This window comes from Aegilops tauschii, chromosome 7 (assembly GCF_002575655.3).
Source record: "Aegilops tauschii subsp. strangulata cultivar AL8/78 chromosome 7, Aet v6.0, whole genome shotgun sequence".
Taxonomy (NCBI): domain Eukaryota; kingdom Viridiplantae; phylum Streptophyta; class Magnoliopsida; order Poales; family Poaceae; genus Aegilops; species Aegilops tauschii.
This window is the reverse complement of record NC_053041.3, coordinates 544,485,947-544,505,273: the sequence shown is the minus strand read 5'-3', so window position 1 is coordinate 544,505,273 and position 19,327 is coordinate 544,485,947. Positions and strand designations below refer to the sequence as shown.

At 42.5% G+C, this 19,327-nt stretch overlaps 1 protein-coding gene across 1 annotated transcript; it reads left to right on the top strand.

Moving 5' to 3' along the window:
- The first annotated feature begins 1,152 nt into the window (after nucleotides 1-1,152).
- Nucleotides 1,153-4,300, top strand: LOC141027753 (uncharacterized). Its single transcript, XM_073505114.1, has 2 exons — nucleotides 1,153-2,680; nucleotides 3,938-4,300. Exon 1 carries the CDS (start codon nucleotides 1,239-1,241, stop codon nucleotides 1,896-1,898), a length of 660 nt encoding a protein of 219 aa, XP_073361215.1. The 5' UTR covers nucleotides 1,153-1,238; the 3' UTR covers nucleotides 1,899-2,680; nucleotides 3,938-4,300.
- The last annotated feature ends 15,027 nt before the right edge of the window (nucleotides 4,301-19,327 follow it).

The window sequence follows — 19,327 nt, the reverse complement described above, 5'->3', positions numbered from 1 at the left end:
GATCAGGTTGATACGGCGGCCTGCGTTGATGTGGCGGTTGGAGGTCGTGGCGGCAGAGCTCGAGCACTGGTGCGGCCGTATGAAGGAGGAAGACGAAGGAGGAAACGAGGGGGAAAATGATAAAGACCCACTGCCCCTATTTATAAGGGGGTGGATACAAGGCATGCGCGGGAATCGAGGAGGCTAAAATCATCATATGGCTATATGGACGCCTCGGTTTTCGGGATGCTCATTAAGATAAGGATCGGTTAAAGATGTTCTAAGCCTCGTGTGAAATTAATGTAGAATGACGTCATGATGGTTTAAGAAAGTTCTGCGAGCTGACGTCATGGCGGTTTATAGCAAGGTTTATCAAACAAAGGCGATGCAAGATTTTGACAAGTCAGGTATTGAAGATTGATATGAACAAGTTCAAATCAACCTGGGGCCTAATGTTGGGGATATAACTATTGGGTACTGCCCAGGAGGGGCCGGGCCATACCACTGGCAACTTATCAATGAAGATGGCGGATCATGCAGGCCCGTTGACGGCCCAAGACCCAGAGGCGACTTGAGGCTCAAGGGGATGAACCGCTATATATGTATGACTTGTTTTGTAAGGTAAGCGTAGCTAGTCACCGAGCCGGACATGTTGTGTATGAGCCGGCCAGGACTCCGTGAGCCGCCGGGTGTCAACCTGTGTATATATATTATAAAATCAACACTAGTATACTTATCATACCAGGGAAGTTTCATACATTTTTGCCAAACATAAATAAACATACCGTCAAATAACATTTTCAGCCCATTTTTTGGTTTTGACGAAAAACTGTAAGTGTCCAAGTTTTTGAGGAAAATCAACAGTAATGTACTTGTATTATTAGTTCAATCAAAATATCTTTCTTTGTATGTTAATTCTCACATTTTCTTCGAGGGGTTGTTAATTCTCACATATGTTTGTAATGTTAGTCAAGACGTCAGCTTACTAGTGGTACTAGAAGTGGAAGATCGTCCCCGTAAAAAAAAGTTGAAGAAAAAAAATAACGTGAACGTGGATAGTCTGGCTGCCACGGCCCAGGCCCAGGCCCGGGAAGACGCAAGACGGAAGACTCTGCCCGCACGCCGCTGTCCCTACGAAAGTGAAAAATCGCTTGCCGTCCCCTCTCTATTGAGAGGTAACCCTGGTTCCCAAACACTCGCCGCCGCCCCCTTTGCTGAGAGGTAACCCTAGTTCCCAAATCCTTGTTGGATCCGCGGCCATGGAGGAATCCTTCACGGCCCCCTCCGTCGATCCCCCCTCCGTCGACCTCCCCGACGTCGATCCCGCCTCCGTCGACTCCCCCGCCGTCGATCCCGCCTCCGTCGACTCCCCCGCCGTCGATCCCGCCTCCTTCCACCCCCCTGCAGTCGATCCCGCCAGCGCCAACCCATCCCGCTACCCCTCCTGGGTCCTCCTCGACAGCAGAGCCTACTTCGCCCACCCCATCAACGCCACCACCGTGAAGGCCACGACGAGCACGGGCCACAACTTCGAGGTCACCTTTTGTCTCGCCCGGCCGCCTGCCGTCTCCTACTTCTGCGTCCACTTTCCCGGAATCAACGTACTAGAGTGTTGCATCACGGAGCCCCGCGTCATTTCCTCCGCCAATGACCTCGCGCTCCTATGCTTTCCCTTCAGAACTGGCACATCGAGCACCTACGACTACTTCGTCTACAGGGCTGCCTCCAGCAAGCCCACCATCAGATCGGTCCCGTGTCCTCCTCCAACCTACAGGCACTCATGGCATGCAGCCATCGTATCCCGCGAGGATGGCAGTTTTTTGGTCGCCGATCTTTCCCTGGGTCGGGACCTTGGGCACTACAACCTGCATATCTTCTCGTCGGTGACAGACAGTGGAGCACCCAACATGTGCAGCTGAAGGAGCATCCCGGTATCCTGCCAAAGCTAACTCACAAGGTGATCTCTCTTGGAGAAGGAACAGTGGGATGGGTCGACCTCTGGCGCGGCATTGTTGTCTGTGATGTGCTTCAGAAGGATCCTGTTCTCCGCTTCATCCCGCTGCCCAGGCCGCTGCCCAAGGCTGATTATGACGAGCCCCCGGAAAGCCAAGCATTGGCCGATTATGACGCGCGGTCAGTGCGGGACGTCACCGGCTTCCCCAATGGTTTCATCGACTTCATCGAGATCGAACATTGTTTCAAATGGTCTAAGTTTATCAACATGAGGAGTTTCAAGACGACGGCCTATCTTGATTTCCTAGATACCATCAGTGATAATGACCTCCTTAGGTATCATGAAGAGGACATTATGGAGGATAAAATTAAGTGTGCACCTGATGGCTGGAAGATCCGAACAGGCTTTAGGAGCATTTCTTGGAACCATTGGAGAAAAGGGTACAATTTCCATGTTGATGACATATCAGCCGAACCACAACTTGCTCTGCAGCTACTTCACCTGTGGGATAGTAGAACTGAGAAATGCAGAGTGAGAAACCTGAAGACTACACCAGGCTTCCCGACCTTCACCATTTATGGTCGTGCTATTGTCCTCATGTCTAAGGTGGGTGTCGACCAAGTCACATGGATGCTTGGTGTAGATCTTTTGAAGAAGTCGCTGGAAGTCATCAAGCCATACCATGCCTCGAGAGTCGATTATTACAAACTGGGCAGCACACGTCGTCTTCAACTTCAACTCAATTAGGTAAAGACATTATCAATGCTTATATGGATCCCATGCTTATAATATGGTGCTGTTCTTTTATCGTAGTTCTTGACTCGCGATATTTAACTCTAAAATGTTAGAAATTTTGAACATTAACATTTGATATCATGATTCCAGAATAATGTGCGACTTGGGCCACCATGTTGCCTTTCTTGCAGTATATGACAACTGTAGTTAGGAAGCAAATATCCGTTGAATTTATGTTCTTGCATCTCTTTGTGAGGTTTTATATTTAACGGAACTGAACTGGATAATTAATTAATCATTATTTGTAATTCAGAGACCACAAGTTGCTCTCCTGTTGACAACTTGCAACATTATCAATAGGGATACTATTTGTAGCAAACTGCATCCTGTACTGAGGCTCAGTTCCTTTAGCGGCTTATGGCATAAGGCGCCCCCTTCCTAGCTTATTTAGAAACCGTTCCCCATATTCATTTTGAGTTAAGGATTAATCAGATTAGCAGCTTCAATGAATATTGGGGGCGGCTTCTAAAATAAGCTGGTGAGGGGCCAGCTCATTTCAGAAGCTGCCAAAAGAACTGGGCATTAATGTGCCAAATAAGTAAGTGAAACCGTTGCGTGAGCTAAGAAACATCTTTTAGGACTTGCAAAGTTTCATTCAACTTATAAGCAGAACTAATCAAAGTTTATGTCGGCCTTTCTCCCAAAAGGGAAAATTTTATCTTGAATTGGAGAATACAACCTTGCAACTGCAAATTAGCCAGTGCAGTAAAGTTGAGTGCAAACCTAGTTGTGGTCAGTGAGTAGGCTTACTAGCTGATGATTTTAAAATTCTACTCATGAAGATAATTATATGGGAGGTGATGATAGGAATCTTGGTTTCCTTGGGTGAGTGACTCGATTTGTGTGACATATGGAACTTTTGAGTATTCACTGTTTGTGGTGAAAGTTTCTTCCCCCTTGTATTTTGTATTAATAACAGGTGACTTTTGGGAGCCTAGCTTGTTTACTTAAATTAACTAGTTGATGATGTGACAGTAAGTTTTGTTGTGCTTGAGTTTCAGAATTCATATGCAATATTACGATAAATTTGCTGTTGGATGATCGGCGCAGAACAAAAAGATTGAAGTGAAAATGTTTACAACAATTTTTCCAGCATGTGGAATCATTTCCATTTGTTCTGTGTTCTTCTCTTGATGAAACCACTCCGTGCATTAAATAAATAACATGATTTTAGTTTTTATATATTAATATAACTTATGTATTCCTCAGTGCCATCAAGTGAAATGTGCAAGCTGACGATGGTGCCCCCTTTGATGCCTCCAAGGCCAGTGCAGCTTGCACAACCCCTTCGCTCCAAGGTGACTGTTGATGAATGACTTTGACGGCTGTCCTCAACCATGGCAAACATCACCACATGAAGCCATTTTTTCATCTCGTGCACCTGGCGAGCTGGTGGAATATCATGGTTGATGACCTGGAATGTCAACAAAGTGTATGCTCTAGCATGCCGCTGATGTGCTGACATGTTCACAGACTCTACCACCATCTGTTATCATATCATGGACGATGCTTTAAAACATTTGAATACTTTAATGTGTCTATGGAGTTATGGACCTTATTAGCCTTTGTTGATGTTCGGTTGCCCCCACATCATGATGCCTGTTTTGTGTAGGGAAACTCTTAGATCCAGACGTCTGGATACTAACAAATCATCAGTCTAGTGCTTGTCCGTTGATTTATTTCCAATCCCATGGCTGAGAGGCTCCAACATATCCCATACCAACCACCCATTTATCCGCATAAATTAAGCACGCACATTATCTTCCCATAATCCCGCACCTTCCTCCCCCAGTTTGGTTTGTTTCCTCCCAAATTGCTACAGATCGATGTTCCATGCTCTGCTTGAGACCACGACTCCCTAACATTCTCCACCACTCCACCTCCAGGATCCTAAACGACATATCACCTTCTCCATCAACCATGATCCATGTACAGCACCGCCGTCGGTGAGGTAAGGCGGCCATGTGCTCTTCACTCGCAGGTAATAGGCACATTGACGAATTGCCCCTAGTACATACTCACCCGACTTAATGTTTTCAGTTCTCTTATGTTGATACAAATTTAATCTGAAGCATTTGAGTTGATCTGGGTTACTTCTGTTCATATCTTGGTTTAGTACCCAATGTGTATTTGATCACCATATAATCTATGGATTTTGGTTAAGTAGGTACGCATATCACAATAATACCAGTTTTCTGTACAATTTCAAATTTCCATGTTTCCATCTAAGACTAGTTTGATTCCCAAAGTACCATGTTCATGTTTCTTTGTTGTGTCGCATCTAAATTGCAATACATATGCTTCTGAACTCTATTAATTTCGCTTCCATAGGTTATAAAATTTTGATCCATTTGTATGTTCGCCACACATAATTTCCATCCTTTGTTACCCACAATATTAGTTTGCTTAAATTTTTGTTGTTTTGTGCTTCCACTGGAGCTCCTGTACATAACACACGTTCTATGTCACCTATAAATAGCTTATTGTCATGCATCTTGTAATTGGAGCTTCCTGTGTTACTCTTAATTTGCTTCTATGGTTGCTGATCCAAGCTACCTTGTTTGCTGCTACTTAATTATTTAATTTGCAGTACAACTTTGAATTTGTTGTAGGTGATTTGCTTCTGTACATCTTTGGAAAATGAATGTTGAGCCGTGCTTTCTCGATAATGTTTATATTTCTGATTATTCGCTCAATTCCCAGATTATATTTCTGATTATTTTTCAGTGGACCTGGGATAATGAAGCAGCCCAAAGCATGGTGGACATTGAACAGTCGTTATGCGGCTCTCACTTAAAAGATGGCCTCTTAAACCTGCTTGGAAGGATCCCGCTCGAGAGAAAGGCTGGGCTAATCTTTTGAATGTTGTTTGTTGTTGTCATGGATGCAGTGCTTCAGGGTTCCATGTATTGAGTTTACTAGTTTATCTAAAAAATGTATATATATATATATATATATATATATATATATATATATATATATATATATATATATATATATATATATATATATATGCTTCATTTGGTTTAGACTACATACGTGCTTCGATATCATATGCGACATGTATCCTATGTATGTACAATATGTTTCCAAGTACATACATGCCCATGGCAATGCTTCGATACTATTTTGTACATACTTCAACAATTAGCAACTATGTTCTGATGGCTCACAATAGACATAAGATGCATTAATTGGAAGCAACATATATTCCTGCTTCAACAATTATCTCCATTTGTTTGGAAGCAAAATATATTTCTTTCGAAGAAAAATATTTTTTTTGGAAGCAAATTATATTCTCTCTTTCAAGCATTGTTGATAGAAGGGGAAAACATTGGAAGCATAATTCCATGTTAAACGAAAACACGGCTTGACCGTTCAAAGCACGTTTTTCCATGTTGGAAAACAAAAATACTAATCAAAATAATCTTGAGCTGGAAGCAATCTCGTTATGACATGGTAACAAATATTCTTCGTAGGAAGCATGATTAATTTGCGCTGGGAATAAATTCACCAAATTGGAAACAAACTTCTTGGTATGGAAGCAAATTTTGTTCGTAGGAAGCATGATTAATTTGCGCTGGGAATAAATTCACCCAATTGGAAACAAACATCCTGGATGGAAGCAAATTGCACGACGCTAGAAGTTAGGCCTAAAGATATTTACGAGAATGGTTTATTACCAAATAAATTGCCATTCATAGGTCGTTGCATGGAAACAAAATAGGCACCTTTTTCTGGCCCATTGCACGTTCCAGATGAATCCAATCATACGGTGGAACACTAGTCTGATGGGAAGCTAAGAATCAGTAGTCTGATTCCTAGCGGTTCCCTTTTGTGTATCATTTCCGATTAAGGCCGACGGATTTGTGAAGTCAGTCATTGACCGTCGACCTAGACACGTTAACTTTGTTCTGTTAGTACATTAAGGGCGAATGCCTCAAACTCTATGGCCATATTTCACCTCTATGGGTAAACCAGAGATAATTAGTTTACAACCAATAAATTAAAAACCATTATGGTTGTTGTTGTTGTAATGAACTAGCAAAATCAATTGCTAAATGACACCTTGAAGATAATCTCCACACAGCACTAGAGAGTATAATCTGATGAAATCAGTAGATACTCATTCGTAATGCCTTATGCCATGACTTAGTAAAATGTGTGGGATGGCACTTTGTAAAGCAATTTTAATGTCAAAATGACAAAATATGGGCTTTAATAGTAGTCATTGATAATGTGCGAAGGCAGTAGATCTATATGACTACTTTGTGATCCCAATACATCAATTTGAAGAAATCACTTTGAATTTTGCATTCTTATTTGCAAGAAAAAAAATCTTAATTGCAAATAGACATATTGATCTCGACATGTAGCGAACATGGAGATACATACATTCTGGAATACATCATACTCAACAGAAATACGCCACTATTATAATAAATAATAATGATGTTGCAAACTTGATGTTCAAGTGAAAAACTTGAATTGTATGGACCTCAAATTAAATTAGGTGATCTTGTATCAAGTTGCAAGATAATTCAACAGGGTGAATTAATATTTTGCGAGAGAAAATTAATCTCAATCACTATGAGATTGCTTTGCGAGAGAAGAAAATTCTCAATCGCAAATCAATACTCAAGAGGTACTGAATTTATCTTTGCAAGAGATAAAAGAAATATCTCAATTGCAAATATTAGATGTAATTATTCTCAACATGTAAGAAACATGGAGATATATTACATCAACATATTATATGGAACACATAGTACTCAACATATTTACAGTACTGAAATTTTAGTACTGTAATTAGCAGTGTCTAAAAAACAGGAATGAAATCACTGCTAGAACTACTGCTAGGTGGCTTATCTGCTAATATGCTAAATTAAAGGGGCAAATAAGCAAAGATAGCAATGGTTGCTGGTCGCCTAAATTTCCAGCGGCATGCAAATTAGCCACGCAAGGCAGCCCAGCCTGGTCTAGCTGAGCAGATAAGGCAGAGCGACCAGAAAAATGGAAACACTAACGCCCACATGTGTGGGCATTTGCATCTCGCCACACGCGTGGATCCGCGTCCGTTTATGGGTGCACGAATCTTGGCATGTTTGTGGTGCCATGTAGGACTGGACTGGTGTGTGGGCATTCACCCGGTCGCCCACACATCCGTTTCACCACACGGAGGGGCCAGTGTGTGGGCGTTTATCAGTTCGCCCACACGCCAGTTTTCACTCACGCACAGGGGCTGGTGTGTGCGCATTTGTCATCTCGCCCACATGCCCGTCTCCTCTTCCACACCCAAGCTGCCAGTTGCCATGTGTTTTGCAGTGTACATGGCAACTGCCCTAGTGTGCTTGTAAAAATATGGCAACTCTCTTTTTTTTTACCCGAGCATGTCAGTTGCCATGTGTTTTGCAGGGTACACGGCAACTGACCTAGTGTGCTTGTAAACATATGACAACTCTCTCTTTTATCCGAACATGTTGTTTTGCCATGTCTTTTTGTAGCGCTACACAACAACTGCCTAGTGCTAGTAGGTGGCAACTCCTAAGGTTTTCAAATCATGGCAACTGTAGTAAACCAGACCATACATGGCAACTGCTTAGTGTTAGTAGATGGCAGCCTCTAAAGTTTTCAAATCATGGCAACTATAGTAAATCAGACCATACATGGCAACAGCAGTAGTTGTCCAAAATGGCATCTGGCACTTGACCTGAGATGGCAACTCCAGTTGAGCAACCATGGCAACCGTAGTTGTCCGACATGGCAACTGTAGTTCAGCGACATGGCAACTGCAGTTAAACGGACATTGAAGAGGGTCCGGACCATGGCAACTGCAGTGACGCATGGTGACTGTCACGCGGGGCGTGCGGGACCGTGAGGTGGGTGGCTGAGAGAGGTTATGTGGGCGTTATGCATTTTGCCCACACGTAGGCGTGTGAGAGGGACCGCAAGGAAAAAAAGAGGCGTGTGGGCGCTAGTTGTTTTGCCCACACATAGGCGTGTGGGCTGGTCTTCTTAGACACCACACAAAACGTGTGGGCAGACCTCTTAACACCCACACGTGTGGTAGTTATCGCCGTCCGAGGAAAATTCTCCCAGCCACTTTCTATCCCAAATCCACAGTGAGACAGCCGGAGACGGCCGGCCGGCCGCATCACCGGCGGCAAGAAGATCTCCCGCCGCGCTCGTCCTTGGAAGAGGAGCCACCGCGGAGGTGGGTGCCAAGGTCACGCCGTTGTAGGCGCCATCCGCGAGCCCGAGCGCTGCTGCTGCGCGGAGCGGCTGCTCAACAACGGGCTCACCAGCGGAACGGCGAGGGCCACGAGGCGGCAGTGAGCGCCTGTGCATGGCCGTCTGGGATGGCACGGCAACGTCGGGCATCGACTGCCGCAACGCTAGAGGAGCTCGCCACACCGTTGTGTACCGCGAGCGCGAGCGCCGCGCATGGTAGGGGCCTCTCCGGGGAAGGGGACCCGCTACGACGGCCGGGAAGACTGCGCCATTGCCGCCGCCTCGCGGGCTGCCACCGCTCCAGGTGGTTGCGCCGCCAGCCTTGCCTTTGCTTTGCTGACGCGCATGGACAGGACGAGCCACCGCCGTAGATGTGGCTCGAGGCATGCCGGGCGATGCCGGCTGTGAGGCCCCGGGCGCCTTGAGTGGTCGTGGCAGTTGCCGACGGAGACGAAGACACCGGTGGAGGCGTAGGGGCCGACCGTCGGATGGGCGGGTTGACGCCACCGCGTAGCCGCGCCGTGGCGCACGCCAGTCATCGCGTCTCGATGGCCGGGCCTTCAGTAGCGCGTCCGCACCTCTGCGCAGCCTCGTTGATGCTGACGATGGCTTGACGCGCCGGGGCCGGAGGCGAAAACCGTTGTGGGCGTCGCCACGCCGTTACAGCCGAGGCTGCCGGCAGGTGCCGTAATGAAGGGTGCTGCCGCCATGGGCAGGCAAGGGAGCCGTGCCACGCAGGGGTGTGCCAGAGGGCGTTGCCGCTGGTCGACCGCCTAGGCCGGGCAACACACCATGCCGTGAGCCAGCGGGTAGGACGCAAGTTCGGTAGCGCGGGCATCGATGGGGCGAGGTCGAGGACCGCCGGAGTTGCTGTATCAGGCATGGCCTATTTCTCTCAACGGAGAGCAACGTGCTGATAACGTGTTAAGAATCAATTGTAAAGGAACAAGAGTATTGAACAAATGATCGAATCAGTGGTCTCTGTTGATGATTGACATGATATATATACAATCACAATGGACGCGATGGTTCGCTAGAGGCGTCTCCACGGGAACCGTCGTGGACAGTGGCCTTTTTGGTGTTCGAAGAGTAATCGAGAGAGAATCGAGAGCGACAACAAATGATTCCAGTGTCCTTTATTAATCATGGATGTACACTTATATACAAGGGGAACGGACGCGTCCATGGGACGCGATGGTTCACTGAGGCGCCTCCTCGGGAGGCAACTACCGATATGGGAAGCGGGGATTTTCCCTTAATAACCACTGGGTTATTATTTTCAACACTCCCCCTAATCACCGCTTGACATAAGAATCCATTATCTTGATTAAGTCTCCTTCAAAAACCCTGTGGAAAAAATATGAGGAGTAGTGTAGTATGTGCTGTTAAAACTCCTTCAAACCCAGTGGGAAAATAAGGAGAAAATGATACAACACATAATGATTATTGCCTCTGTTAACTCAATATGAAATATATATTCATAGAATTTAGAGGACAATAAATATGTTGTATATACTTTCCCCAAAAAAACGGTGGGGAAAACAGAAAATATGACATATGATCTCATGTTGATATTACCTCATTAAAAACCTTTATGAGAATCTGTATAGTAAACTCATGAAGGGAAAAAGAGTATAATATGATGCATTGAACATGAACAATTTAGGAAGATACTCCCCCTGATTCTTGCAAATTCCAAAGCCGTCACATACCAATTCCATGAACATGTTTCTGGAATGTAAAAGTTGGTAGAAACTTGGTGAACAAATCAGTTGCATGATTTGACTTGCAAGATAGGCAATATAAAGATAATGCTTATTAGTAACATGTTTGCATCCGGGCAACACAAGCAACATTATCTTTGAGATAATGGTTGGTGGATGTATCCATGAGGTCTGTTTTGAAGACTCTTCATGAGAGGGCTACCACACCTAGTAGGAACACTAAGCTTGTCTACGATCTGACATAGTGGGGATCTGATCGATGTATCCAATGATATTGGTGTTCACATTTATGTGAAACTGAAAAATCAGGACAAGATGTTTGATGCCTTGGAGATATCAAAAGATATTCTTGAGTACCAACCAATTGTGTTTGGTCTATCCAATGGCATTATGGAACGTTGAGTCCCAATATCTCATTTCCATCATCTCTTGGTCTAAATAGATCTTTCTCTACGTCTAGAGAATGAACTACCATCAGAGTTATGGATGGATAAGATTTTTCCACAATGAATTTCTCCAATATATTTTGGATATAGACAACATAGTATACCATAATGTATGAATGAAGGTGCTCAAGTTGTAGTAACGAGCGGTATTTTGGTTTACCCAAATCCTTCATTTTAAACTCCGTCATTTAGATGATTACAAATGTCGTTATTTGATGTCTACTACACAACCTTCTTCTTGTAGACATTGTTGGGCCTCCAAGTGTAGAGGTTTGTAGGACAGTAGCAAATTTCCCTCAAGTGGATGACCTAAGGTTTATCAATCCGTGGGAGGCGTAGGATGAAGATGGTCTCTCTCAAGCAACCCTGCAACCAAATAACAAAGAGTCTCTTGTGTCCCCAACACACCCAATACAATGGTAAATTGTATAGGTGCACTAGTTCGGCGAAGAGATGATGATACAAGTGCAATATGGATAGTAGATAAAGGTTTTTGTAATCTGAAATTATAAAAACAGCAAGGTAACTAATGATAAAAGTGAGCGTAAACGGTATTGCAATGCTAGGAAACAAGGCCTAAGGTTCATACTTTCACTAGTGCAAGTTCTCTCAACAATAATAACATAATTGGATCATATAACTATCCCTCAACATGCAACAAAGAGTCACTCCAAAGTCACTAATAGCGGAGAACAAACGAAGAGATTATGGTAGGGTACGAAACCACCTCAAAGTTATTCTTTCGAATCGATCTATTCAAGAGTTCCTACTAGAATAACACCTTAAGGCACAAATCAACCAAAACCCTAATGTCACCTAGATACTCCAATGTCACCTCAAGTATCCGTGGGCATGATTATACGATATGCATCATACAATCTCAGATTCATCTATTCAAACCAACACAAAGTACTTCAAAGAGTGCCCCAAAGTTTCTACCGGAGAGTCAAGACGAAAACGTGTGCCAACCCCTATGCATAGGTTCATGGGCAGAACCCGCAAGTTGATCACCAAAACATACATCAAGTGAATCACGTGATATCCCATTGTCACCACAGATACGCACGACAAGACATACATCAAGTGTTCTCAAATCCTTAAAGACTCAATCCGATAAGATAACTTCAAAGGGAAAACTCAATCCATTACAAGAGAGTAGAGGGGGAGAAACATCATAAGATACAACTATAATAGCAAAGCTCGCGATACATCAAGATCGTGTCGAATCAAGAACACGAGAGAGAGAGAGAGAGAGAGAGAGAGAGATCAAACACATAGCTACTGGTACATACCCTCAGCCCCGAGGGTGAACTACTCCCTCCTTGTCATGGAGAGCGCCGGGATGATGAAGATGGCCACCGGTGAGGGATCCCCCCTCCGGCAGGGTGCCGGAACAGGGTCCCGATTGGTTTTTGGTGGCTACAGAGGCTTGCGGCGGCGGAACTCCCGATCTATTCTGTTCCCCGATGGTTTTAGGGTATATGGAGATATATAGGCGAAAGAAGTCGGTCAGGGGAGCCACATGGGGCCCACGAGGGTGGAGGGCGCGCCCGGGGGGTGGGCGTGCCCCCCTACCTCGTGCCTTCCTCGTTGCTTCCCTTACATGCACTCCAAGTCTCCTGGATTGCTTCCGTTCCAAAAATAACTCTCCCGAAGGTTTCATTCCGTTTGGACTCCATTTGATATTCCGTTTCTGTGAAACACTGAAACAAGGAGAAAAACAGAAACTGCCACTGGGATCTGGGTTAATAGGTTAGTCCCAAAAATAATATAAAAGTGTATAATAAAGCCCATTAAACATCCAAGATGGATAATGTTATAGCATGAATACTTCATAAATTATAGATACGTTGGAGACGTATCAGCATCCCCAAGCTTAATTCCTGCTCGTCCTCGAATAGGTAAATGATAAAAGAAATAATTTATGAAGTGTGAATGCTAGCAGGTGCACAAGTTTGATCAATGATAATTTCAATCACCTTTTCTAGCATCATTATATATCATAATAGTGGCTCATATCATAAAGCTTTTCATGATCAAGTAGAAAACTATTCACATGTTAAAGCATAGATCATAAACTTTCTAGCAAACTAAGTTCTCGGTCATCAAACAATTGCAATTCATCTTATTTTCAGGAAGAGTCTATGTCAGAGCTTTGATTCAGCAAACTTCACATACTCAACTATCATATAGCCTTCCATGATTGCTACCACTCAAAGCATATTTTTATAACAAATAGCATCCATCGAACACAGAGAAAGATAGGGGCTTAATGTTTTGCCTCCCAACTTATTTATCATATAGATAATTGTCAACAATAATAATTCATGATCAAATATATTTGAATGGCCATATATGCTTAGATCTTTCTCCACCACATGATGCTTGCCAACTAAAGAGTAGGTTGGAGAGAAGGAATACTACTGACTCTTGCATAAAAGTAAAAGATAGGCCCTTCGCAGAGGGAAGCAGGGATTTGCAGAGGGGCCAGAGCTCGAAGCAAAAACAGAGATGAAAATAATTTTGAGAGGTATGCTTTCATTGTCAACATAACAACCAAGAGTTCCCAATATCTTCCATGCTACATACATTATAGGCGGTTCCCACGCAGAAAGGTAAAGTTTTTTTTTACTCCCCCTCCACCAACATTCACACTCCATGGCTTGTCCGAAACAACGGGTGTCGTCCAACTATCAACATTCCTGGGGGATTTTTGTTTAAATTATTTGCAATTTTGTTTTTGATCTTTTGATCATAGGACTGGTCATCCCAGTTACCAGCCATTTTCTCGTGAATGATGAGCGGAGTCCACTCATCGTGAGAATAACCCACCTAGCATGGAAGATACTGACAGCCCCTAGTCGCTACATGAGCGATTCAGGCATACAAAACAGATTATTATTTGAAGGTTTAGAGTTTGGCACATGCAAATTTACTTGGAACGGCAGGTAAATACCGCATATAGGTAGATATGGTGGACACTCATGGAAGAAACTTGGTTCAAGGAATTTGTATGCACAAGCAGTATTCCCGCTTAGTACAGATATTTTGGCTAGCAAAGGATTCTAAAAAAACAAGCACCACATGTTGGAGGATCTATAACAATATAACTTCTATACAAATATACCCAACCATAACTCATTAAGTTGTCTTCCTTGTTCAACTTCAACTAATTTTCTCAAGTAAAATAATTAATGGGGATCACAATCATAAAATATGTCCAAGATAGTATATTTATATGTGAAACCTCTCTTCCTTCAATATTCTTTCATGAATTGTTCAAGTGACCAATGCTATATTTGCTAACCTTCAATAAATTTACCACCTCTACTTCTTATATGTGTAGTCATTAATCCCCATGGTATAAGCATATGAAACATATATAAATTCAGATTTATGATATTCAATTCATTCAACCATTTACTCATAGGATATAAGTGAAGCACGTGAGTAAATGACAAACTACTCCAAAAGATATAAGTGAAGATCAATGAGTAGTTGAATAATTATGTAACTATGTGAAGACTCTCCCATTTAATAATTTCAGATCTTGATATTTTATTCAAACAACAAGCAAAACAAAATAAAAGGAAATGACGCTCCAAGCAAAACACATATCATGTAGTGAATAAAAATATAGCTCCAAGTAAAGTTACCGATGAACGAAGAAGAAAGAGGGGATGTCATCCGGGGCATCCCCAAGCTTAGGCTCTTAGTTATCCTTGAATATTACCTTGGGGTGCCTTGGGCATCCCCAAGCTTAGGCTCGTGCCACTCCTTATTCCATAGTCCATTGAATCTTTACCCAAAACTTGAAAACTTCACAACACAAAACTTAACAGAAAACTCGTAAGCTCCGTTAGTATAAGAAAGCAAACCACCACTTTAAGGTACTGTAATGAACTCATTCTTTATTTATATTGGTGTTATATCTACTGTATTCCAACTTCTCTATGGTTCATACCCTCCGATACTACCCATAGATTCATCAAAATAAGCAAACAACACATAGAAAACAGAATCTGTCAAAAACAGAACAGTCTGTAGTAATCTGTATCAAACGTATACTTCTGGAACTCCAAAAATTCTGAAATAAATTGGTGGAAGTGAGGAATTTTCCTAGTGATCACGTGCAAAAAGAATCAACTAAAAATCACTCTCTTATAAAAAATGACAGCTATTCTCGTGAGCGCTAAAGTTTCTGTTTTTTACAGCATGATCATATAAACTTTACCCATGTCTTCCCAACGGTTCTACTTGGCACAAACACTAATTAAAAACATAAAAACACATCTAACCAGAGACTAAACAGATTATTTATTACTAAACAGAAGCAAAAAGCAAGAAACAAAAATAAAATTGGGTTGCCTCCCAACAAGCGCTATCGTTTAACGCCCCTAGCTAGGCATGATGATTTCAATGATGCTCACATAAAAGACAAGAATTGAAACATAACGGGAGAATCATGAAGAATATGACTAGCACATTTAAGTCTAACCCACTTTCTATGCATAGGGATTTTGTGAGCAAACAACTTATGGGAACAAGAATCAACTAGCATAGGAAGGTAAAACAAGCATAGCTTCAAGATTTTCAACACATAGAGAGGAAACTTGATATTATTGAAATTCCTACAAGAATATGTTCCTCCCTCATAATAATTTTCAGTAGCATCATGAATGAATTCAAAAATATAACTATCACATAAAGCATTCTTTTCATGATCCACAAGCATAGAAATTTTATTACTCTCCACATAAGCAAATTTCTTCTCATCAATAGTAGTGGGAGCAAACTCAACAAAATAATTATCATGTGAAGCATAGTCCAATTGAAAATTAAAATCATGATGACAAGTTTCATGGTTATCTTTATTCTTTATAGCATACGTGTCATCACAATAATCATCATAAATAGGAGGCATGCTTTCATCATAATAAATTTGCTCATCAAAACTTGGGGGGCTAAACATATCATCTTCATCAAACATGGCATCCCCAAGCTTGTGGCTTTGCATATCATTAGCATCATGGGTATTCAAAACATTCATACTAACAACATTGCAATCATGCTCATCATTCACATATTTTATGCCAAGCATTCTATGTAATTCTTCTTCTAGTACTTGAGCACAATTTACCTTCCCATCATTTTCACGAAAGACATTAAAAAGATGATGCATATGAGGCACCCTTAATTCCATTTTTTTGTAGTTTTATTTTATAAACTAAACTAGTGATAAAACAAGAAAATAAAAGATTCAATTGCAAGATCTAAAGATATACCTTCAAGCACTCACCTCCCTGGCAACGGCACCAAGAAAGAGCTTGATCTACACAACCTTCTTCTTGTAGACGTTGTTGGGCCTCCAAGTGCAGAGGTTTGTAGGACAGTAGCAAATTTCCCTCAAGTGGATGACCTAAGGTTTATCAATCCGTGGGAGTCGTAGGATGAAGATGGTCTCTCTCAAGCAACCCTGCAACCAAATAACAAAGAGTCTCCTGTGTCCCCAACACACCCAATACAATGGTAAATTGTATAGGTGCACTAGTTCGGCGAAGAGATGATGATACAAGTGCAATATGGATAGTAGATAAAGGTTTTTGTAATCTGAAATTATAAAAACAGCAAGGTAACTAATGATAAAAGTGAGCGTAAACGGTATTGCAATGCTAGGAAACAAGGCCTAAGGTTCATACTTTCACTAGTGCAAGTTCTCTCAACAATAATAACATAATTGGATCATATAACTATCCCTCAACATGCAACAAAGAGTCACTCCAAAGTCACTAATAGCGGAGAACAAACGAAGAGATTATGGTAAGGTACAAAACCACCTCAAAGTTATTCTTTCGGATCGATCTATTCAAGAGTTCCTACTAGAATAACACCTTAAGACACAAATCAACCAAAACCCTAATGTCACGTAGATACTCCAATGTCACCTCAAGTATCCGTGGGCATGATTATACGATATGCATCATACAATCTCAGATTCATCTATTCAAACCAACACAAAGTACTTCAAAGAGTGCCCCAAAGTTTCTACCGGAGAGTCAAGACGAAAACGTGTGCCAACCCCTATGCATAGGTTCATGGGCGGAACCCGCAAGTTGATCACCAAAACATACATCAAGTGAATCACGTGATATCCCATTGTCACCACAGATACGCACGACAAGACATATATCAAGTGTTCTCAAATCCTTAAAGACTCAATCCGATAAGATAACTTCAAAGGGAAAACTCAATCCATTACAAGAGAGTAGAGGGGGAGAAACATCATAAGATCCAACTATAATAGCAAAGCTCGCGATACATCAAGATCATGTCGAATCAAGAACACGAGAGAGAGAGAGAGAGAGAGATCAAACACATAGCTACTGGTACATACCCTCAGCCCCGAGGGTGAACTATTCCCTCCTCGTCATGGAGAGCGCCGGGATGATGAAGATGGCCACCGGTGAGGGATCCCCCCTCCGGCAGGGTGCCGGAACAGGGTCCCGATTGGTTTTTGGTGGCTACAGAGGCTTGCGGTGGCGGAACTCCCGATCTATTATGTTTCTCGATGGTTTTAGGGTATATGGAGATATATAGGCGAAAGAAGTCGGTCTGGGGAGCCACGAGGCGCCCACGAGGGTGGAGGGCGCGCCCGGGGGGTGGGCGCCCCCCTGCCTCGTGCCTTCCTCGTTGCTTCCCTTACGTGCACTCCAAGTCTCCTGGATTGCTTCCGTTCTAAAAATAACTCTCCCGAAGGTTTCATTCCGTTTGGACTCCGTTTGATATTCCTTTTCTGCGAAACACTGAAACAAGGAGAAAAACAGAAACTGACACTGGGATCTGGGTTAATAGGTTAGTCCCAAAAATAATATAAAAGTGTCTAATAAACCCATTAAACATCCAAGATGGATAATATAATAGCATGAATACTTCATAAATTATAGATACGTTGGAGACGTATCATTATTGCAGACACACAAATGGATAATCATCATTGTATGAGTAATCCTTGTGTATAACGATCTCACTACGTCAGTTGTACCATATGTACTGACAATAATAAGTCGTATGGTGACTTACTGAATTTAGACAAATGTATGTTTGCATTTTGTATTTCGATTCAGAATTGAGATTCCATCGGGAATCAATCATATATGTCAGAATCTAGTGATCCACATGGATATGTAATCACTACATCTATCAACTGCAGAGATAGATGATTTTGTACTGCCAATGAAATAAGTTATCGGAAAGAGATTCCACCTCTAGAGAATAGTTGGGTATCTGCATGAACCCTTGTGCTACAATACTTGCTCTTTGTTTCACCACCTCGTTGTTCTCAATTATGTTTTCAGAAGAAAACTGCTGTAGGTATTGCTTATGAATACCTTCCCATTATTGAGCAAGATCATTTATATTTAGATTATACCCTTTGCTTGAGTTCAGTTCGAGTGTTGTTCACACTTTGCCATGGCCATGGTCTTTGGAGCTAAATCATTTGAAAGGTTTTTCAATCTAGTTGAGAAATGTATGTCGACAATTGTAGACTTCCGGTTATATGTTTCTCCAGAATCTATATATCAATATAGAGTTGATGGAAATATTGTTACCCATAGTGACTGCTCGCAATTTTCCAATGCGATTGAGTCGAGTATTCCGATGTCCCGGTCATTTTGTGCACTATGACCTGAGTTGGTGGAGGTTTCCCGTCCACTGGGTGTATACTACCCATCAGGTGTTTGTCAACGTGAAGTTGACTTGCATTTACTGATTCACCGGCCTTGATATCATTGCTTGCGAGAAGCTGAATCCTGATGTACTTCTGCCATACATCTCCCCCTGTTGCTTTGAATGGGGAGTGGAGTGGATTTTGTTGGTACCTCCACTCTTTCGCATACTATTGCAGGATTGTAGGATTGTGTGACACCTTTATAGTCAGTAAATGAATCTAGCAGGTTATTTGCAATGTGTTGCAAATCTTCTGAACGCATAGTTCAGATCTTTGAGTACGTGGATTTGAGGCAGAAATGTGTTGAACATTCCACTAATTTCCTGGCATTCTTTATGGTACTTGAAATCTCCCCCTAATGCCTGGAAATGTTCCTCATTGAATCAGCATACTGGCCTTGAATAACTCCCCATGCGACGGGCTTGAGTTATTGACGGAAATACAGTTATTCCTCACATAGATCCCAACT